A 17,977-nucleotide genomic window follows, 5' to 3' on the forward strand; every position below is an offset into this window, starting at 1 on the left:
AAGTCCTGGCTGCTCTACTTCTGATCCAGCTCTGCTAATTTGTCTGGGAAAGTACTGAAGAATAGTGTAAGTGCTTGGACTCCTGCACCTGTGTGGGAGACCTGGCGGAAGCTCCTGGCTGATACGGCCATCTGGAGAGTGAACCAGCAGATGGAAGACCTCTCTCTGTGCTTCTCCCTCTCTCTCTGCAACTCTGCCTTTCAAATAAATAAATAAATAAACCTTCTAAAAAGACAAAAAACAACAAAAAAAAAGCCCTTAAACTCTGAAAACTGTATTGGGGAATTTTCCAAATCATCAAGAAGATTATCTATTGGAATTATCACATTTAAAAGTTTCTAATTTAGCCTTAAACGTTGCTTAAGAAATTTAGTCATACTTACCTTTTCATTAACTTACATAAGCATTTACTCAGTACTGGGATACTTAAGTACCATAATTAATTGCCGGCAGGCTCAAGGATAAAAGTAAAAATGGCCTCAATTTTTTTTTTTAAGAAAAAATTTTATTATTTATTTGAGAGAAAGTTCCTATGCTCTGATTCATTCTTTAATTGCCCAGGATAAGAAGGGCTAGGCCAGCTAAAGCAGGGAGACTAGGACTCCATCCAGATGTCCCACGTGGATGGCAGGGACCCATGTACTTCAGCAATCACCTGATGTCCCCCGTGGATGGCAGGGACCCATGTACTTCAGCAATCACCTGATATCCCCCAGGGTGTGTGTGTCAGCAGGAAGCTGGAATCAGAGTGGAGCTAGGAATTGAATTTAGGTACTCCAGCATGAATTGTGGGTGTCCTAAGTATCTCCTAAGCCGCTAGGCCATCCCCCTCCTCCTACCCAGTATTTTTAATTATAGTAAACACACAAGAAAATTTGCCATTTTCATTATTAAAATTTTTATTTATTTATTTATTTTTAAAGATTTGTTTTTATTTATTTGAAAGATTTATATAGAGAGGTAGAGACAGAGAAGTCTTCCATCTGCTGGTTCACTCCCCAGATGGCCACATGGCCGGAACAGAGCTGAGCTGATCCAAAGTCAGGAGCCAAGAGCTTCTTCCGGGTCTCTCATGTGGGTCCAGGGGCCCAAGGACTTGGACCATCTTCTACTGCTATCCCAGGCCGTAGCAGAGAGCTGGATTGGAAGAGGAGCAGCCGGGACTAGAACCAGCACCCATATGGGATGCCAGCCCTTCAGGCCACAGCACTGGCCCATTATTTATTTTTTTTAAAGACTTATTTATTTATTTGAAAGGCAAGAGTTACAGAGAGAGAGACAGATACAGATCTTCCATCTGCTGGTTCATTTTCCAAATGACCGCGAAGGCCAGGGCCAAAGCCTGGAACTCCGTGTGGATCGCCCACATGGGTTCAGGGCTCCAGAAACTTGGGCCATGTTCTGTTGTTTTCCCACGCACATTAGTTGAATCAGAAGTAGAACAGCTGGGACTTGAACTGGCACCCATATGTAATGCCAACATCATAGGTAGTAGTTTAACCCACTGAGCCACAACACCAGCAATAGGCTTTTTGAGAGAGTGAGAGTGAGAGACTAAGCTCCCAACTGCTGATTCCCTGCCCAGATATTAGCAGTGGCTAAGGCTGGAACCAGGAGCTAGGGATGCAATCCAAGTCTCCCACGTAGGTGGCAGGAACCCAGTTGCTTAAGCTGTCAACTGGTGCCTTCCAGGCTCTGCGTTGGTAGGAAGCTGAAGTTGAATGGGAGCCAGGAACTGAACCTAGGCACTGCAGTGTGGGTGTGGGGATCTTATTGTTAGGCTGTCTGTTCTTGTCTTAGAATTTTAAACTTACAATTTAGCTTTGTTTTTTAGAAGACTTATTTATTTATTTGAAAGATTGAGTCAGAGAGACAGGTCTTCTGTCTGCCAGTTCACTCTCCAAATGCTTGCAACATCCAGGCCAGGCCCAAGCTAGGAGCCAGGAACTCCATCCCAGTCTCCTCCATGGGTGGCAGGGGCCCAAGTGCTTGGGCCATCATCTGCCACCTCCCAGGTATATTAGCAGGAAGCTGGATCAAAAGTGTGTTATAGCCAGAACTCAGAGCAGATATTCCAGTGTGGGACGTGGGTATCCTGAGCAGGGCCATGCCTGCCCCACAGTTTAGCTGTAACCATATTCATGTTGTAGTGCAGATCTCCAGAGCTTTTCTTTTTTTTCTGGAAAGCTGAAACTTTACATTCACTAAACATCTCCTTATTTCACCCTCCTCGGTCCCTGGCAGTCACCATTCTACTTTCTGCTTCTTTGGAGTGGGTATTTGGTACAGTCATTGCTTGGGGTGCCCACATTCCATGTCAGACTGCCTGAATTGAGTCCTGATGACTCCACTTCTGTTTCATCTTCCTGCTGATGCACAGGGAGGCAGAGGTGAGGGCTCAAGTGCTTGGCCTCTGCCACCCGAGTGGGAGAAGGGGATTGAGTTGCTGGCTCTTGACTTTGGTCTGGCCCAGCCCTGGCTATTGTGGGCATTTGGGGAGTGAACCAAAGGATGTAAGTGCTCTCTCCATCCCTCTGACTCTCTGCCTTTCAAACAGAAGGAGAGTAAAGTAATTAAAATTTGTCTCTGTTTCTTTGGATTTCTTGTACTTTAGATACTTTCATATAAGTGAAACCATGCAATATTTGTCCTTGTGACTGACTTAATACGCTTAGCGTAATTCCTTCCATGGTTCCATCCATGTTGCGGCATGTGACAGAATTTCCTTTTTAGAGCTAAATAATATTCTTTCTTTTTTTAAAATCTCATTTGGCTTATCTAATCATCCCTCTGTAGACATCTGAGTTGCTTCCACTTCTTGGCTATTGTAACTGGTATTGCCAGGAACATTGGTATGTATGGGAGTATCTCTGAGATCCTGGTTTCAGTACTTTTGGATATAGACTCAGAATTAGGATTCCTAGGTTGTATCGTGATTCTATTTCTATTTTTTTAAGAAAGGTATTTTGGACCTATTTTTTGTGTCTTTGCTTTTAGCTTCTAGAAACTTTGAAAATTTTTGAGTGTTTAGTAAAAGGTGTATTTGAAAGGCACACTGATAGAGATGGAGATCTTCCATCAGCTGGTTTGCTTCCAAATGGCCACAACAACCAAGGCTGGGCCAGGCCAAAGCCAGGAGCCTAAAATTCCATCCAGGTCTCCTGCATGGGTAGCTGGGGCACAAGCACTTTGACCATCTTCCACTGCTTTCGCAAGTGTGTGAGCAGGGAGCTGGATTGGAAGCAGTGCAGCTGGGGCTCAAACTGGTGCTCTGATGTGGGTGTTGGTGTTGCAAGCAGGAGCTTAACCTGCTGTGTCAAACTCCATTCCCTGAATTTTTTTTTTTTAAATTTGAAAGGCAGAGTGACAGAGGGGGGCTGGGGTAGAGGTCGGGACCATCTTCTTGTGCTTTCCCAGTCTTACTAGCTAGTAGGAAGTGGGATTGGAAGTGGAGCAGGCAAGGCTCAAACTGATGTTCCAGTAAGGGATGCCAGTGTCACAACACCAGCCCCTAGTATTAACATTTTTATGGTGATAATAAAAAATGGAGACATAATAAAATATTGAAGGGGCCAGCACTGTGCCGTAGAAGGTTAGGCTACTGCTTGCAGTGCCGGTATCCCATGTGGGTGCCAGTTCAATCCCAGCTGCGCGCTCTCTCTCTATCCCCTTCTCTTTCTGTGTCTCTGCATTTCAAGTAGATAAATAAATACATCTTTAAAAATATTTTATATCACTGTGTGTAGATTTGGCTTAACATAAAAATTTAATAAGTAGACACTTAAGAAATGGGCATGGGACAGGGAGCGTGCTGTGGCATAGTGGGTCAAGCCGCTTACAGTGCCAATATCCCATATGGGCGCGGGTTCAAGTCCCAGCTGCTCCACTTTTGATCCAGCTCTCTGCTATGGCCTGGAAAAGCAGTAGAAGATGGCCCAAGTCCATGGGCTCCTGTATCCATGTAGGAGCTCTGGCTGTTGGAGCCAATTAGGGAGTAAACCAGCAGATGGAAGACCTCCCTATCTCTCTCTCTCTCTGCCTTTCCTTCTCTGTCTCTGTAACTCTGACTTTCAAATAAATAATAAATAAATCTTAAAAAAAAAAAAAAAGAAGAAGAGGGCACATATAGGGACTGGTGTTGTGGCGTAGCGAGTTGGACCTCTTCCTGCAACTCTAGCATCCCATGTGAGCACCAGTTTGATTCCTGGCTGCTCCACTTCCAATCCAGCTCCTTGCTAGTGTACCTGGGAGGGTAGCAGAGGATGGCTCAAGTACTTGGGCCCCTGCACCCACGGCTCCTGGCTTTGGCCTGGCCTGGCCCTGGCTGTTGTAGCCATTTGGGAAGCAAACCAGTGGGTGGAAGGTAAATCTAACTCTTTCTCTGTAACTCTGCCTTTCAAATAAAAACAAATGAATCTTTTCCAAAAAAATAAATAAATAAAAGAAATAGGCACATGTAGTTGACATTATATGAATTAGACACCTTCATTTCCTGCACTTCTTTCTTGGTACTGAAAATTTTTATTCCAGACTATTTGGTTTTAATCATTGCTTTACTTGAAAATAAATTAGATGCTATATAAAAGTATCAGCTAAAGGGTAGGCATTTAGCCTAGTGGTTGAGATGTTGGTTAGGACTTCCCTGTTGGACTTAGGAGCACCTGGGTTTGATACTTGATTTGACTTCTGATTCCAGGGAAACAGCAGTGATAGCTGTAGTGGAGTGCCTGCTGCCCATATGGGAGATTCAGATTCAGTTCTCAATTCCCAGGCTCAGTCTGGGCTCAGCCCTGGCCCTTGCAAGCATTTGAGGAGTTAGCCAGCAGATGACAGGTAGTGCCTGTGTGCACGCACACTCTTTCTTTCTGCCTCTCCAATAAATGTCTTACATGCCTGAGCTGATATTAAAACCCACATATTGTACATGAATGATTCTCCTTTTTTTTTTTTTTTTTTTGATCCCTGAAAGTATAGTCTTATGAATGATTCTCTTTATAAATGAATCTTATTTGGTCATATTCCTGTTTTAAAAATTATTTATTTATTTATTTATTTGAAAGAGGCAGAGACAGAGCTAGATCTTCCATATACTGGTTTACTTTCCCAAGTACCTGCAACTGGGACTGAGCCCGGTTGAAGCCAGGAGCAGGGAGATCAGTCTGGGTTTTCCAGCTTCTTACTAATGCACACCCTGGGATGCAGCAGATGATGGCTCAAGGACTTGGGTCCCTACCATCCATGTGGGAGACCTGGATGCAATTTCTGGCTCCTGGCTTCAGTCTGGCCCAGACTAGGTTTTTGTAGGCATTTGAGGAGTAAACCAGTAGAAGAAAATCAATCACTCTCTCTCACTCTGTGTCTCTTCTGTTGTTCTGCATTTCAAGTAAATAAGTAAATAAAAGAAGTCCCACCATGTACAAAATGACTGAAAAGACAGGTAGTATAAAAGATAATATATATTAGATATTATCTTAACCATAGTCCAAGACACAGAACACTGCATTTGAATTACTAGTAATGCATATAAAAATATTTATTAAGATTTATTTTATTTATTTGAAAGACAGAGTTAGAGAGGTAAAGAAAGAGAGAGGTCTTCCATCTGCTGGTTCACTCCCCAGATGGTCACAATGGCCGGAGCTGAGCCAATCCGAAGCCAGGAACCAGGAGCTTCTGGGTCTCCCACGCAAGTGCAGGGGCCCAAAGACTTGGGCCATCTTCTACTGCTTTCCCAGGCCATAGCAGAGAGCCGGATCAGAAGTGGAGTAACCTGGACCCGAACTGGCACCCATATGGGATGCTGGCACTGCAGGCAGCAGCTTTACCTGCTAGGCCATAGCACCGGCTCCAACTTTACCTTTCAAATAGATAAATAATTCTTGGAAAAAATATTTTTTGATCAAAATGACTAACCTTTCTCCATTTTCCAGTGACTTTTTTAAAGTACCTTTGTGTATGTAATCACCCTTACTAGTTTTAAACATCCAGAGATTCTCAAAAGTTTTATTTACTGGAGAGGCACAGTTAGAGAAGGAGAGACAGAGGGAGATCTTCCATCTGCTGGTTCACCCCTCGGACCTGCAAAGTCCGTGGCTGGGCCAGGCTGAAGCCAGGAGCCAGGAGCTTCTTCGAGGTCTCCCTCATGGGTGCAGGGGCCATCTTCTGCTGCTTTCCCAGGTGCATTAGCAAGGAGTTGGATTGGAAGTGGAATAACTGGGACTTGAAGTGGCATCCATATGGGATGCCGGTGCTGCAGGCTGCGGCTTTAATCCGCTGAGCCACAGTGCCAGTCCCAGAAACCTACTTTCAATATAGAGATATCTGAAATATCTGTATTATCTTAAATGGTTCCATTTGGTCTCTCCTCTCACCTCTTCTTGTTTTTTATTTTTTTTTTCCTTCTTGCATGAGAGGGTGGAGTTAAAAAACCTTGTGTATCATTTAGTTATAACGACACCTACTGGTGAGAGCCTTTTCTATCACTGTGGGGACTGCTTAATGCTTAGGGAAAACTACCGCTTTCCTTCCTTCCTTCCTTTCTTTTTCCTTTTCCTTTTCCCCTTCCCCCTTTTCTTTCCTTTCCTTCTCTCCCTCCTTCCTTTCCTCCTTCCTTCCCTCCCTCCCTCCCTTTCTTTCTTTTTTTAAGATTTATTTATTTATTTTGAAAGACAGTTACAGAGAGGTAGAGACAGAGAGAGAGGTCCTCCATCTGCTGGTTCACTCCCCAGATGGCTGCCATGGCCAGAGCTGAGCCAATCCAGAGCCAGGAGCTTCTTCCGATGTGGGTGCAGGCCCGTGGACTTGGGACATCCTGCACTGCTTTCGAGGCCCATTAGCAGGGACTTGGGTCAGAAATGGAGCAGCCAGGATTTGAACCAGTGTCTGTGTGGGATGCTGGCACTTGCAGGCCGGGGCTTTAACCTGCTGTGCCCCAGCACCAGCCCTAAACTACCCACTTTCTGAACCAGTTCTTAAATCTATAAACTCCTGCTAATAAACCAAAAAACAAGGATGTACATAGACTGAAATGTTGTTTTTGGATATGTTTAATGATAACAATTACATAACTACATTGTAGAAAATATAGAGAATACATAGGGAAAGCAAAACTTAAAAGCATTCCCCATCACAATCACCGATATGTGTTTTCTTTTGCTTTGTTTAAATTAAAGAAACTTTTTTTAGTTTTTTGTATATTTAAAGAAATGTTTATTTATTTGAAATGCAGAGTACATTGAGATTAGGAGAGACAGAAAGATCTTCCATTCTGTGGTTCATTCTCCAAATGGCCACAATAGCTGGAGTCAAGAGCCCAGAATTCTACTTGGGTCTCTCACATAGGTGGTAGGGGCCCAAGCACTTGGGCCATCTTCTGCTGTTTTCCCAGGGAGCTGGATTGGAAGATGAGCAGCTAGAACTCGAACCAGTGCCCATATGGAATGCCAGCACCACAGGTAGCAGCTGAACCTGCTGAGCCACGTTGCTGGCACCTAAAAAGAAATTATCTTATTCAGTTTTTTGAGAGAAAGAGAAAGAGCTCTCATTCTCCTGTTCTCTGCTCAAGTGCCCACAACAGCTGGGAACTCAATCCATTTTTCTCTTGAGGATAAAAAGAACCCAATTATCTGAGCCGTCACTGCTGCCTCCCAGGATCTTCATTATTAGCAGGAAGTCTGAGTCAGGATCTAGAGCCAGATGTTGAACTAAAGCACACTGATTAGAAATGAAGGTATCTTTTTTTTTTTTTTTTTTTTTTTTTTTTTTTTAACAGGCAGAGTTAGTGAGAGAGAGAGACAGAGAGAAAGGTCTTCCTTTTGCCGTTGGTTCACCCTCCAATGGCCACCATGGCTGGCGCGCTGCGGCCGGCGCACCGTGCTGATCCGATGGCAGGAGCCAGGTACTTCTCCTGGTCTCCCATGGGGTGCAGAGCCCAAGCACTTGGGCCATCCTCCACTGCACTCCCTGGCCACAGCAGAGAGCTGGCCTGGAAGAGGGATAACCGGGATAGAATCCGGCGCCCCGACCGGGACTAGAACCTGGTGTGCCAGCGCTGCTAGGTGGAGGATTAGCCTATTGAGCTGTGGCACCGGCCAAAATGAAGGTATCTTAACCAGCATCTTAACTGAGACTAAATACCCACCCCTACATTAAAAAAAATTTTTTTTTTTTAATTTGAGGCAGGTGCTGGGGTGTAGCAGGTTAAGCTATCACTTGCAACACCAGTATCCCATATTGGAGTGCCTCATTGGAGACTGAGCTACACCACTTCTAATCCAGTTTCCTGCTACCCCGTCCTGGGAGGCAGAGGGTATTGGCCCAAGTACTTGGGTCCTTACCATCTACATGGGAGACTCAGGTAGAGTCCAGATGCCTGGTTCAGCCTAGGCTGTTGCAGACATTTGGGGAGTAAACCAGCAGATGGAAGATCTTTCTCTCTCTGTCTCTCTCCCCCTTTCTTGGTCACTTTACCTTTTAAACAAATAATTGAAAAATTTTAATATTTGACAGAGGAAGAGAGAGGAAAGCTGGTTCTCACTTCCTCCTAAGTGCCGCAAAGTCTGAGCCAGAACCAGGAGCCAGGAATGCAATCCAGGTCTCCCATGGTTATGTCAGGAACCTAATTACTTCATGTATCACTGCTCTCTCCCAAGTACATCAGTGGGAACCTGAAATCAGGAGCAGGAGCTCCAGTGTTGGACATGGACATCTTAAATGCTGAGCTGCACTCCTGCCCCAGCCTTGTTTAAATGTTAATGTATGTGTTGACGTCACATGGCTTTATTTCTGGTGTGATTGTAAATTCCTGCCTTGGTTTTCTTTGGTGCTTACATCTCAAGCAATAGCTTAATCCATTGTGCCACAATGTTGGCCCCAACAGTTTTGTTTTTATTTATTTGAAAGGTAGAATGACAAGGAGAGAGGAAGAGACAGAGAAATGGATCTTCCATTTGCTGACTCACTGCAAAAATCTGCAACAACTGAGGCTGGGCTAGGCTGCATCCAGGAGCCAGAAACTCCATCTTGATCTCACCGGGTGGGTGGCAGGAACCAAGTACTTGGGCTGTCAAGTGCTGCCTCCCAGGCACATTGGCCAGAAGCTGGATTGGAAGTTCAGAGTAGCTGGGACTCTAATATGGGATGTGAGCATTTTAATTGGCCACTTAATCCACTGCCCCACAACACGGGCCCCAAACTTGCCTTTTCCTTCTTAAAGACTTATTTATTTATTTTGAGTGGCTTCATCTGCATCTCCTACATGGGTTGCAGAGGTCCAAGTCTTGGGCCATCTTCCATTGTTTTCCCTGGGGCATTAGCAGGGTGATGGATCAAAGTAGAGCATCTGGGACACCCACATGGGATGCCAGCATCACAGCCGGCAGCTTGATTTGGAGCTGTATTCCGGGTCCCTGGTTTTCCACACATACCAGCTGTGTTACCTGGGTTCTCTTTCAGCATGGCTGAGCATACAAACAGCTCATAGTCTGTGCACTTCCTTGGATCAAATCTGTGGTATAAAATGAAACCTGTTTAAAGTAACCAGGCTCTGTTTAATATAGGTTTAGTTTCCCAATTCAGCCTTAAAGTATTAATACCCCGAATTAAAAGAGCATAGTGATTCCAGAATCATTCCAAGAGCAAATGAATAGTGAAGGAAAGCCCTGGAGTACCTTTGGAAGTGTAAGGGAACGGCCTTGTTCAAGTTACTGAGAAGGTTCATCTTTTATCTTGCGTTAGTATTGCCCGAAGTTTTTGTCAGAGGATAGGATTTTGACTTGTCACGGTGGTCTTCTTGAAGTTCATGACTTCAGCACACTTCTTCACTTTGAGGAAACTGAAAAAGTGTGCAACAACCGTAGCTGTTGCAGAAACTGATGCTGTGCAACCACAGGGCTGGGCAAGGCTGTCATTAGACTGTGCCTCTGGTTTTTTAGTTACTTTCATCATGGAAAGGAAAATCTTTAATTTATTTCATTGCTTAACCAGTGCCACATTTTAAGATTAATACTGTTCTTTTTCTAAAACTGTTATTAAAAGAGGCGGGAAACAAATTCTGGTATGTTTGTTGGTGTTTTCATCCCGTTCTTTGGTTAAATGTAATTTGAAATTGGTTATTAAATCTAGCTCCATTCCCAGTTTTAATATATCTGAAAAGGCATTGAAATCATGGTGTGAGTAGGAGCACATTAATTTTGACTGTGTTTTATAAAAATTATAAAGAGAGTTGAGGATATGGTTTCAGAATCCTAATAGCGAAGTATGTCTTTGTTTCCCTCTTTACTGAATTATGCCCTGACTTGAATACTATTTCCATGTTTCATTAAAATGGAGAATTAACTGTCTCTTTACAGTTGATTAAAATAAGTGAGAACATTGGAGAATAGAGAATTGTTTCTCAAATATTAATGGGATTGGATTAGCTTAGAAAATAGAGCAGAGAAGATGGTGTGCTTATTTATTTAGGTTTTTTTTTTTTTTTTTAAGATTTATTTATCTGAGAGGCAAAGTTTCAGAGAGTGAGAGACAGAAAGAGAGGTTGTCTACCCGCTGGTTCACTCCCCAAATGGCCATAATGGCCATAGCTGGGCCAGGCCAAAGCGAAGAGGCAGGAGCTTCTTCTGGGTCTCCTATGTGGGCACATGGGCCCAAGCGCTTGGGCCATCCTCCATTACTTTACCAGGCCATTGACAGGGAGCTGGATTGGAAGAGAAGCAGCCAGGACTCAAACTGGTATCTGTATGGGATGCCTATGCCACAGGCAGAGCTGCATCTACAATGTTACAACGCCCTGTGTGCTTATTTATATACCCTGAAGTTTTTTGTCTTGGTTTGAAAAACCTGTTGTAAACAGCTAGCTCTAGTATCACAAGTTTTACTTATGAAGATAAATTTTGGCAGGTAACTAGCAGTACTAATTAGCTTGCTAAGCTTTGTGGGTTTATTTCAAAGCATTAAATTCCCCATCCCACTAGGGGGCGTGTCCATTAAATGACAAGTATAGATTCTAAGATTAGATTTTAGATTACAGATGTTAAATCAATTAAAATATTGGGGTGTGTATGTGTGTGTATATTTCATTCCATGATTTCTTGGTATGATTTTGTCACTCAAAATATTTTCCTGATGAATGTGTTGAATGCCTGCTATGTGACAAGGTACCTTGCATGTATTGTTTGATTCGTTTTCACAGTATCTGATGGAGAAACTGGTAACTAGAAGTTTTGTGCTTACTATCGGAAAGCTTATCAAATGGTGGTGAAGGAATACATATCTAAGTCTGTCTTACTCTAAAACCTGTTATTAACTGCACTGTGTCTTTCCAGTTTTAATTCCTCAGATATCATGAAAATCTCAAAACATTCTAGTCAAAGTTATTTTAACGCCATAGTCTTTTGCTTAGAAGTGATAACATGAAAAGGAAAAATACAAAGTTTTAGCAGGTGTAGTAACTCCACATTATGTTGATGAGCTGAAAAGTATAAGGATCAGGTACAAAAGTCAAATCAAGAGCTTAGATTTCTAGAAGTTAAGTCTGACTACCCAATTAGTTTCCTTCTTTATAAAGTAGATGAAACAAAGCAGGCTAATCCAGTACTCTCCGTTTATAGAAATCTTAAACATGGATAGAGTTATTGATTTATTTCCACAGTGGTTTCGGAGATGAATACTTACTGATAGTAACTGCTTTGAAAATTTAAGATAAATGTTATCTATTTCTTTATAAAATATTACTTTTTTCATGGGCCTAGAGCAATGTTTGAAAATGCCTGATGTGACGTTTTAATGACTTATAAAATCATTCAACATGGGAGCCAGTGCTATAGCATAGTGGGTAAGACTGCCACTTGTGGCGCCAGCATCCCATGTGGGCACCAGTTCGAGTCTGAGCTGCTCCAGCTCTCTGCTAATGTGCCTGGGAAAGCAGTGGGAGATGGCCCAACTACTTGGGCCCTTGCAGTCTCATGGAAGACCCAAAAGAAGCTCCTGGCTCCTGGCTCTGACCTGGCCCAAGTCTCCCACATGGGTGTCTGGGCCCAAGCGCCTAGGGTATCTTCTGCTGCTTTCCAGACTTATTAGCAGGGAGCTGGACCAGAAGTGGAGCAGCCAGGACTCAAACCAGTGCCCACATTGGGTGCCAGCACTGCAGGCAGAGGCTTAACCTTCTATACCACAGCGCCAGTCCCATGGGTTGCTAGGTTTAAAAAGTTTAGAGAAACACCAGCCTAGAACTTTATAGCATTTACTTATTTTAACTTAACCAGGATGAAATTATAGTGAGTTATACAAATTTTTATCTTTGAAAGCAAGTGGGGGCTGGGGTGTTTGGCCTAGTACTTAAGACACCAACGTCACATATTGAAGTGCCTGACTCTGTCCTGGTTCCACTTCTAATTCCAATTTCCTGCTGATGCATACCCTGGGATGATGGCTCAAATCCTTGGATCCCTGCCACCCACATGGGAGACCTGGATTGAGTTTCCTGGTTCCTAGCTAGCCTGGTCCAGGCCCTGGCCAATGTGGGCATTTGGGTAGTGAACCAGTAGATGGGAGGACTCGATTTCTCAGATAAACAAGCAAACAGTGACGTTCTCCAACATGGAATACAGTATGTACTTGATATCTTCTTCTTTTATCCAGCATTTGGAAAGCATGCCATGCCAGATCAAAACTTTACTGAGATGCATAGCTAGCTGTATAAAAATTAACTTTGATCTCAAAGCTTTCTTCTTTTCTTTATTGTGTCAAAATTTGTAATACACATGTACTATCCTCTCTTGAATATTCAGAACAATTCTTTGCTTATTTTGAGAAATTCCTGCTTTGTACCTTTTATCCTTCAGGCTTTCAAAATTTGTATGGAAAGTCTTTAAAATCTTATAGTCATAGGCCAGCGCCGCGGCTCACTAGGCTAATCCTCCGCCTTGCGGTGCCAGCACACCAGGTTCTAGTCCCGGTCGGGGCGCCGGATTCTGTCCCGGTTGCCCCTCTTCCAGGCCAGCTCTCTGCTGTGGCCAGGGAGTGCAGTGGAGGATGGCCCGAGTACTTGGGCCCTGCACCCCATGGGAGATCAGGAGAAGCACCTAGCTCCTGCCTTCGGATCAGCGCGGTGCGCCAGCCGCAGCGCGCCAGCCGAGGCGGCCATTGGAGGGTGAACCAACGGCAAAAAGGAAGACCTTTCTGTCTCTCTCTCTCTCACTGTCCACTCTGCCTGTCAAAAAAAAATCTTGTATTCATTTTTATGGCATTTTAGCTCAGGGTTCTTAGGGAGTGATTCAAAGATGTTGGACAGCTTTCTTTTTTAATGGCTGTACAATCTGTTACATAAGTTTATCATAATTTACTTAGCTGGTTCTTTAATGGTATGTGTTTAGATTATTTTCAGTTTTTTGTGTTTACAAGACTATACAAAACTTTATTGTCACATATCCTTGTATACTGGTGAGTATATCCATAGGACATTATTGATTCAAATTAATTGTGCGTTTAAATTCCTAACAATATTGGGGCCAGCATTGTGGCACAATTGGTTAAGCCACCTCTTGAGACACCAGCATCCCACATCTCATCACCAGTTCAAGTCCGAGCTGCTCTGCTTTGTATTCTGTTCCCAGCTAATGTGCCTGCGAAAGCAGCAGAAGATGGCCCAAGTGCCTGGGTCCCTGCCTCCCACCTGGGAGACCCAGTTGGAGTTCCAGGTTCCTGGCTTCAACTTTGCCCAACCCCAGCCATTGCAGCCAATTGAGGAGTGAACCAACCAATGAAACTGGTGCCCACATGGGATGCCGTTGTTGTGGGCAGTGGCTTACCTTGGTGCTTCACAATATTAGCCCTAAAAATTTTTCTCTCTCCCTTTCTTTCTTTCTTTCTTTCTTTCTTTCTTTCTTTCTTTCTTTCTTTCTTTCTTTCTTTCTTTCTTTCTTTCTTTCCTTTCCTTTCCTTTCCTTTCCTTTCCTTTCCTTTCCTTTCCTTTCCTTTCCTTTCCTTTCCTTTCCTTTCCTTTCCTTTCCTTTCCTTTCCTTTCCTTTCCTTTCCTTTCCTTTCCTTTCCTTTCCTTTCCTTTCCTTTCCTTTCCTTTCCTTTCCTTTCCTTTCCTTTCCTTTCCTTTCCTTTCCTTTCCTTTCCTTTCCTTTCCTTTCCTTTCCTTTCCTTTCCTTTCCTTTCCTTTCCTTTCCTTTCCTTTCCTTTCCTTTCCTTTCCTTTCCTTTCCTTTCCTTTCCTTTCCTTTCCTTTCCTTTCCTTTCCTTTCCTTTCCTTTCCTTTCCTTTCCTTTCCTTTCCTTTCCTTTCCTTTCCTTTCCTTTCCTTTCCTTTCCTTTCCTTTCCTTTCCTTTCCTTTCCTTTCCTTTCCTTTCCTTTCCTTTCCTTTCCTTTCCTTTCCTTTCCTTTCCTTTCCTTTCCTTTCCTTTCCTTTCCTTTCCTTTCCTTTCCTTTCCTTTCCTTTCCTTTCCTTTCCTTTCCTTTCCTTTCCTTTCTTTCTTTTCTTTTCTTTTCTTTTCTTTTCTTTTCTTTTCTTTTCTTTTCTTTTCTTTTCTTTTCTTTTCTTTTCTTTCATTCTTCCATCTGGTTCACTCCCTAGATGACCGCAATGCCTGCAGCCATGCTGATCCAAAGCCAGAAGCCAGCAGCTTCTTCCGGATTTCCCACGCAGGTGCAGGGCCCCAAGGACTTGGGCCATTCTCTACTGTTTTCCCAGGCCATAGCAGAGAGCTGGTTCAGCAATAAAGCAGGGGCTGGTGCTGTGGCATAGCAGATAAAGCTGCCACCTGCCGTGCTGGCATCCCATATGGGTACCAGTTCGAGTCCCAGATGCTCCACTTCTGATCCAGCTCTTCGCTGTGACCTGGGAAAGCAATAGAAGATGGCCCAAGTCCTTGGACCCCTACACCCATGTGGGAGATGTGGAAGAAGCTCCCGGCTCCTGTTTTTGGATCGGTGTAGCTCCAGCTGTTGTGGCCAATTGGGGAGTGAACCAGTTGATGGAAGACCTCTCTCTCTCTGCCTCTCCTCTCTGTGTGTAACTCTTTCAAATAAATAAATACATTAAAAAAAAAATACAGATAAAAAAAAAAAGTGAAGCAGCCAGGAGTCAAACCAGTGCCCATATGGGATGCCGGCACTACTGGTGGTGGCTTTAACCGCTACGCCACAGCACTGGCCCCAAAAAATTAATTTTAAGTAAAAATCCTTTTTAAGATTTATGAGTGGTTGGGGACCAGGATTGTGGCACAGTCAGTTAGGCTGTAGCATGTAACACCTGCATCCCATATGGGTGCCAGTTTGAGTTCTGGCTGCTCCACTTGCAATCTAGCTCCCTAGTAATGTGCCTGAGAAAGTAGCAGAGGACGGCCCAAGTGTTTGGGTCCTGCACTCACATGGGAGACCTGGAAGAAGCTCCTGGCTCCTGGCTTTTGCCTGGCCCAGCCCTGGCCATTGCGGCCATTTGGGGAGTGAACCAGCGGGTAGAAGATCTTTGCCTCTTTGTCTGTCTCACCCTCTCTCTTTCTTTCAAGTAAATTATGAGTGACTGATCACATTTTCATATACTTTTTGGCTGTGTGCATTCTTAAAATTTCAGGTTTGAGTACAGTCAGTGGATGTGGCTTTAAAACTTTGAAGACTTGATACTGTATAAATGTATGGTGTCCCTGGAGTGTTTGGTGCTGTGGTGATGTTCACACTTTCCCACTTTGTTCTTTTTAATTTCAGGTGATCATGGAGCTCAGCTTGGCCTCCATGGTGCTGGTGGTGATGGAATACATGATGATACAGCAGGTGGAGAGGAAGGAGAGAACAGCCCAGATCCGCAACCCCAGGCTGGTCGCAGGACACGCCGGGAAGCATGCACCTGTCCCTACTGTAAAGATAGTGAAGGAAGGTGAGTTGCATCTAAAAAAAAAAAAAAAAAAGGCTGCGGCGCCGGCACACCGGGTTCTAGTCCCGGTCAGGGCGCTGGTTCTGTCCCGGTTACCCCTCTTCCAGGCCAGCTCTCTGCTGTGGCCAGGGAGTGCAGTGGAGGATGGCCCAAGTGCTTGGGCCCTGTACCCCATGGGAGACCAGGAGAAGTACCTGGCTCCTGGCTTCAGATCAGTGCAGCGCGCCAGCCGCAATGCACTGGCCGTGGTGGCCACTTGGGGGGTTGAACCAACGGAAAAAGGAAGACTTTTCTCTCTGTCTCTCTCTCTCTCATTGTCTAACTCTGCCTGTCAAAAAAAATTAAAAAAAAAAAAAAGAAAAAAGAAAAGAAGAATGGATTTCAAAGTAAGAGGAAGAGGGTCAATTTTTTCTATTTTAAGACTCAGTAGGGGCCGGCGCCTCGGCTCAATAGGCTAATCCTCCACCTAGCGGCGCCAGCACACCGGGTTCTAGTCCCGGTCGGGACACCAGATTCTGTCCCGGTTGCCCCTCTTCCAGGCCAGCTCTCTGCTGTGGCCAGGGAGTGCAGTGGAGGATGGCCCAAGTGCTTGGGCCCTGCACCCCATGGGAGACCAGGAGAAACACCTGGCTCCTGCCTTCGGATCAGCGCGGTGCGCTGGCCGCAGCGCGCCAGCCGAGGCGGCCATTGGAGGGTGAACCAACGGCAAAAAGGAAGACCTTTCTCTCTGTCTGTCTCTCACTGTCCATCTGCCTGTCCAAAAAAAAAAAAAAAAAAAAAAAAAAAGTAAGGGGAACGAATTTCATGTATTTCATATATGCAGATTTAACAGCATGATGATACTTCCAACCCTATTGTCCCTCCTTCCCATCTCCACCTTTTTTCTCTTTTCATTTTTACATTATTATCTCATAAGATATTGGGACTTAATAGGTGCCTGCTTTCACCTAGATATCAGAAAATGGCATGGAGCTAGCTTGTTTGACACCAGATGTCTGCTTTGAGATGTGTTTTGTTTTTTGGGATTTATTTATTAAAATTTTATTTATTTATTTGAGAGGTAGAGTTACAGAGGGAGAGACAGAGAATGGTCTTCCTTCCACTGGTTCACTCCCCAAATAGCTGCAATGGCCGGAGCTGTGCTGATCGAAAACCAGGAGCCGGGAGCTTCTTTTGTGTCTCCCACGAGGGTTTAGGGGCCCAAGGACTTGGGCCATCTTCTGCTGCTTTCCCAGGCCATAGCAGAGAGTTGGACTGGAAGAGGAACAGCTGGGACTAAAACTGGCGCCCATACGGGATGCTGGGGCAGGTGGAGAATTAACCTACTGCACCACAGCGCTGGCCCTAAGGGATTTATTTATTTGAAAGGCAAAGTTAGAGATCTTCCATCTGTTGGTTCTCCCCATACGGCCTCAACAGTCAAGGCTGGGCCAGGCAGAAGCCAGGAGCCAAGAGATTCATCTGTGTCTCCCATGTGGGTGGCAGGGCCCCAACTGCATGGGCCATCTTCTGCTATTTTCCCAGGAGCATTAACAGGGAGCTGATGTTCAGATGGATCAGAAGTGGAGCAGCCAGGGCTTGAACCAGTGCTGATATGGAATGTTGGTGTCACAGGCAGCAGCTTAACCTGTTGCACCACAGTGCTGGCCCCTCAAGATGGCTTTAACTAGTTTGCTTGCAAAATAACACAGAAAATTGTACCTACTGTAATGATTTGAGTATACAGTTTTCCATAAAAGTAGACAAAAATGCCAGCTCCAGTTAGAGCATCTAAAGTATCCTGCAGATAAGAATTTTAACAAGTTTTATTAGTAGCGCTTGTTATATCATTTTACCTTTGGAGAATTGTAAGTTATTTTTGTTCAAGTCATTATTTCTGAAAAAGAAAAGAAAGTGACTTAGTCTTTTATCCATTTATTTTATTTATTTGAAAGTCAGAGACAGAGTGCTCCTTTTCACTGGTTCACTCCTCAAAGACAGCAGCCAGAGCTTGGCCAGGCTGAAGCCAGGAGTCTGGAACTCAGTCTGGGTCTCCCACGGGAGTGACAGGGACCCAGGTACTTGTAATGACCTGCTTTCCTCCAGAGTACACATTAGCAGGAAGCTG

The 17,977-nt window shown here is 44.3% G+C and overlaps 1 protein-coding gene across 8 annotated transcripts in view; it reads left to right on the top strand.

The window, feature by feature from the left end:
* Window positions 1–17,977, top strand: part of SP1 (Sp1 transcription factor) — a 41,494-nt gene that overhangs the window by 11,477 nt on the left and 12,040 nt on the right. For all 8 annotated transcript variants that reach the window (XM_070052296.2, XM_070052295.2, XM_051845553.3 and 5 more), the window contains one exon: window positions 15,705–15,873. In XM_070052296.2, coding sequence (XP_069908397.1) covers window positions 15,705–15,873 — 169 coding nt within the window. The remainder of the gene's footprint in view (window positions 1–15,704; window positions 15,874–17,977) is intronic.

The sequence above is a fragment of the Oryctolagus cuniculus genome, chromosome 11, assembly GCF_051225735.1.
Source record: "Oryctolagus cuniculus isolate XC-2025 breed Fujian yellow rabbit chromosome 11, ASM5122573v1, whole genome shotgun sequence".
NCBI classification, from domain to species: domain Eukaryota; kingdom Metazoa; phylum Chordata; class Mammalia; order Lagomorpha; family Leporidae; genus Oryctolagus; species Oryctolagus cuniculus.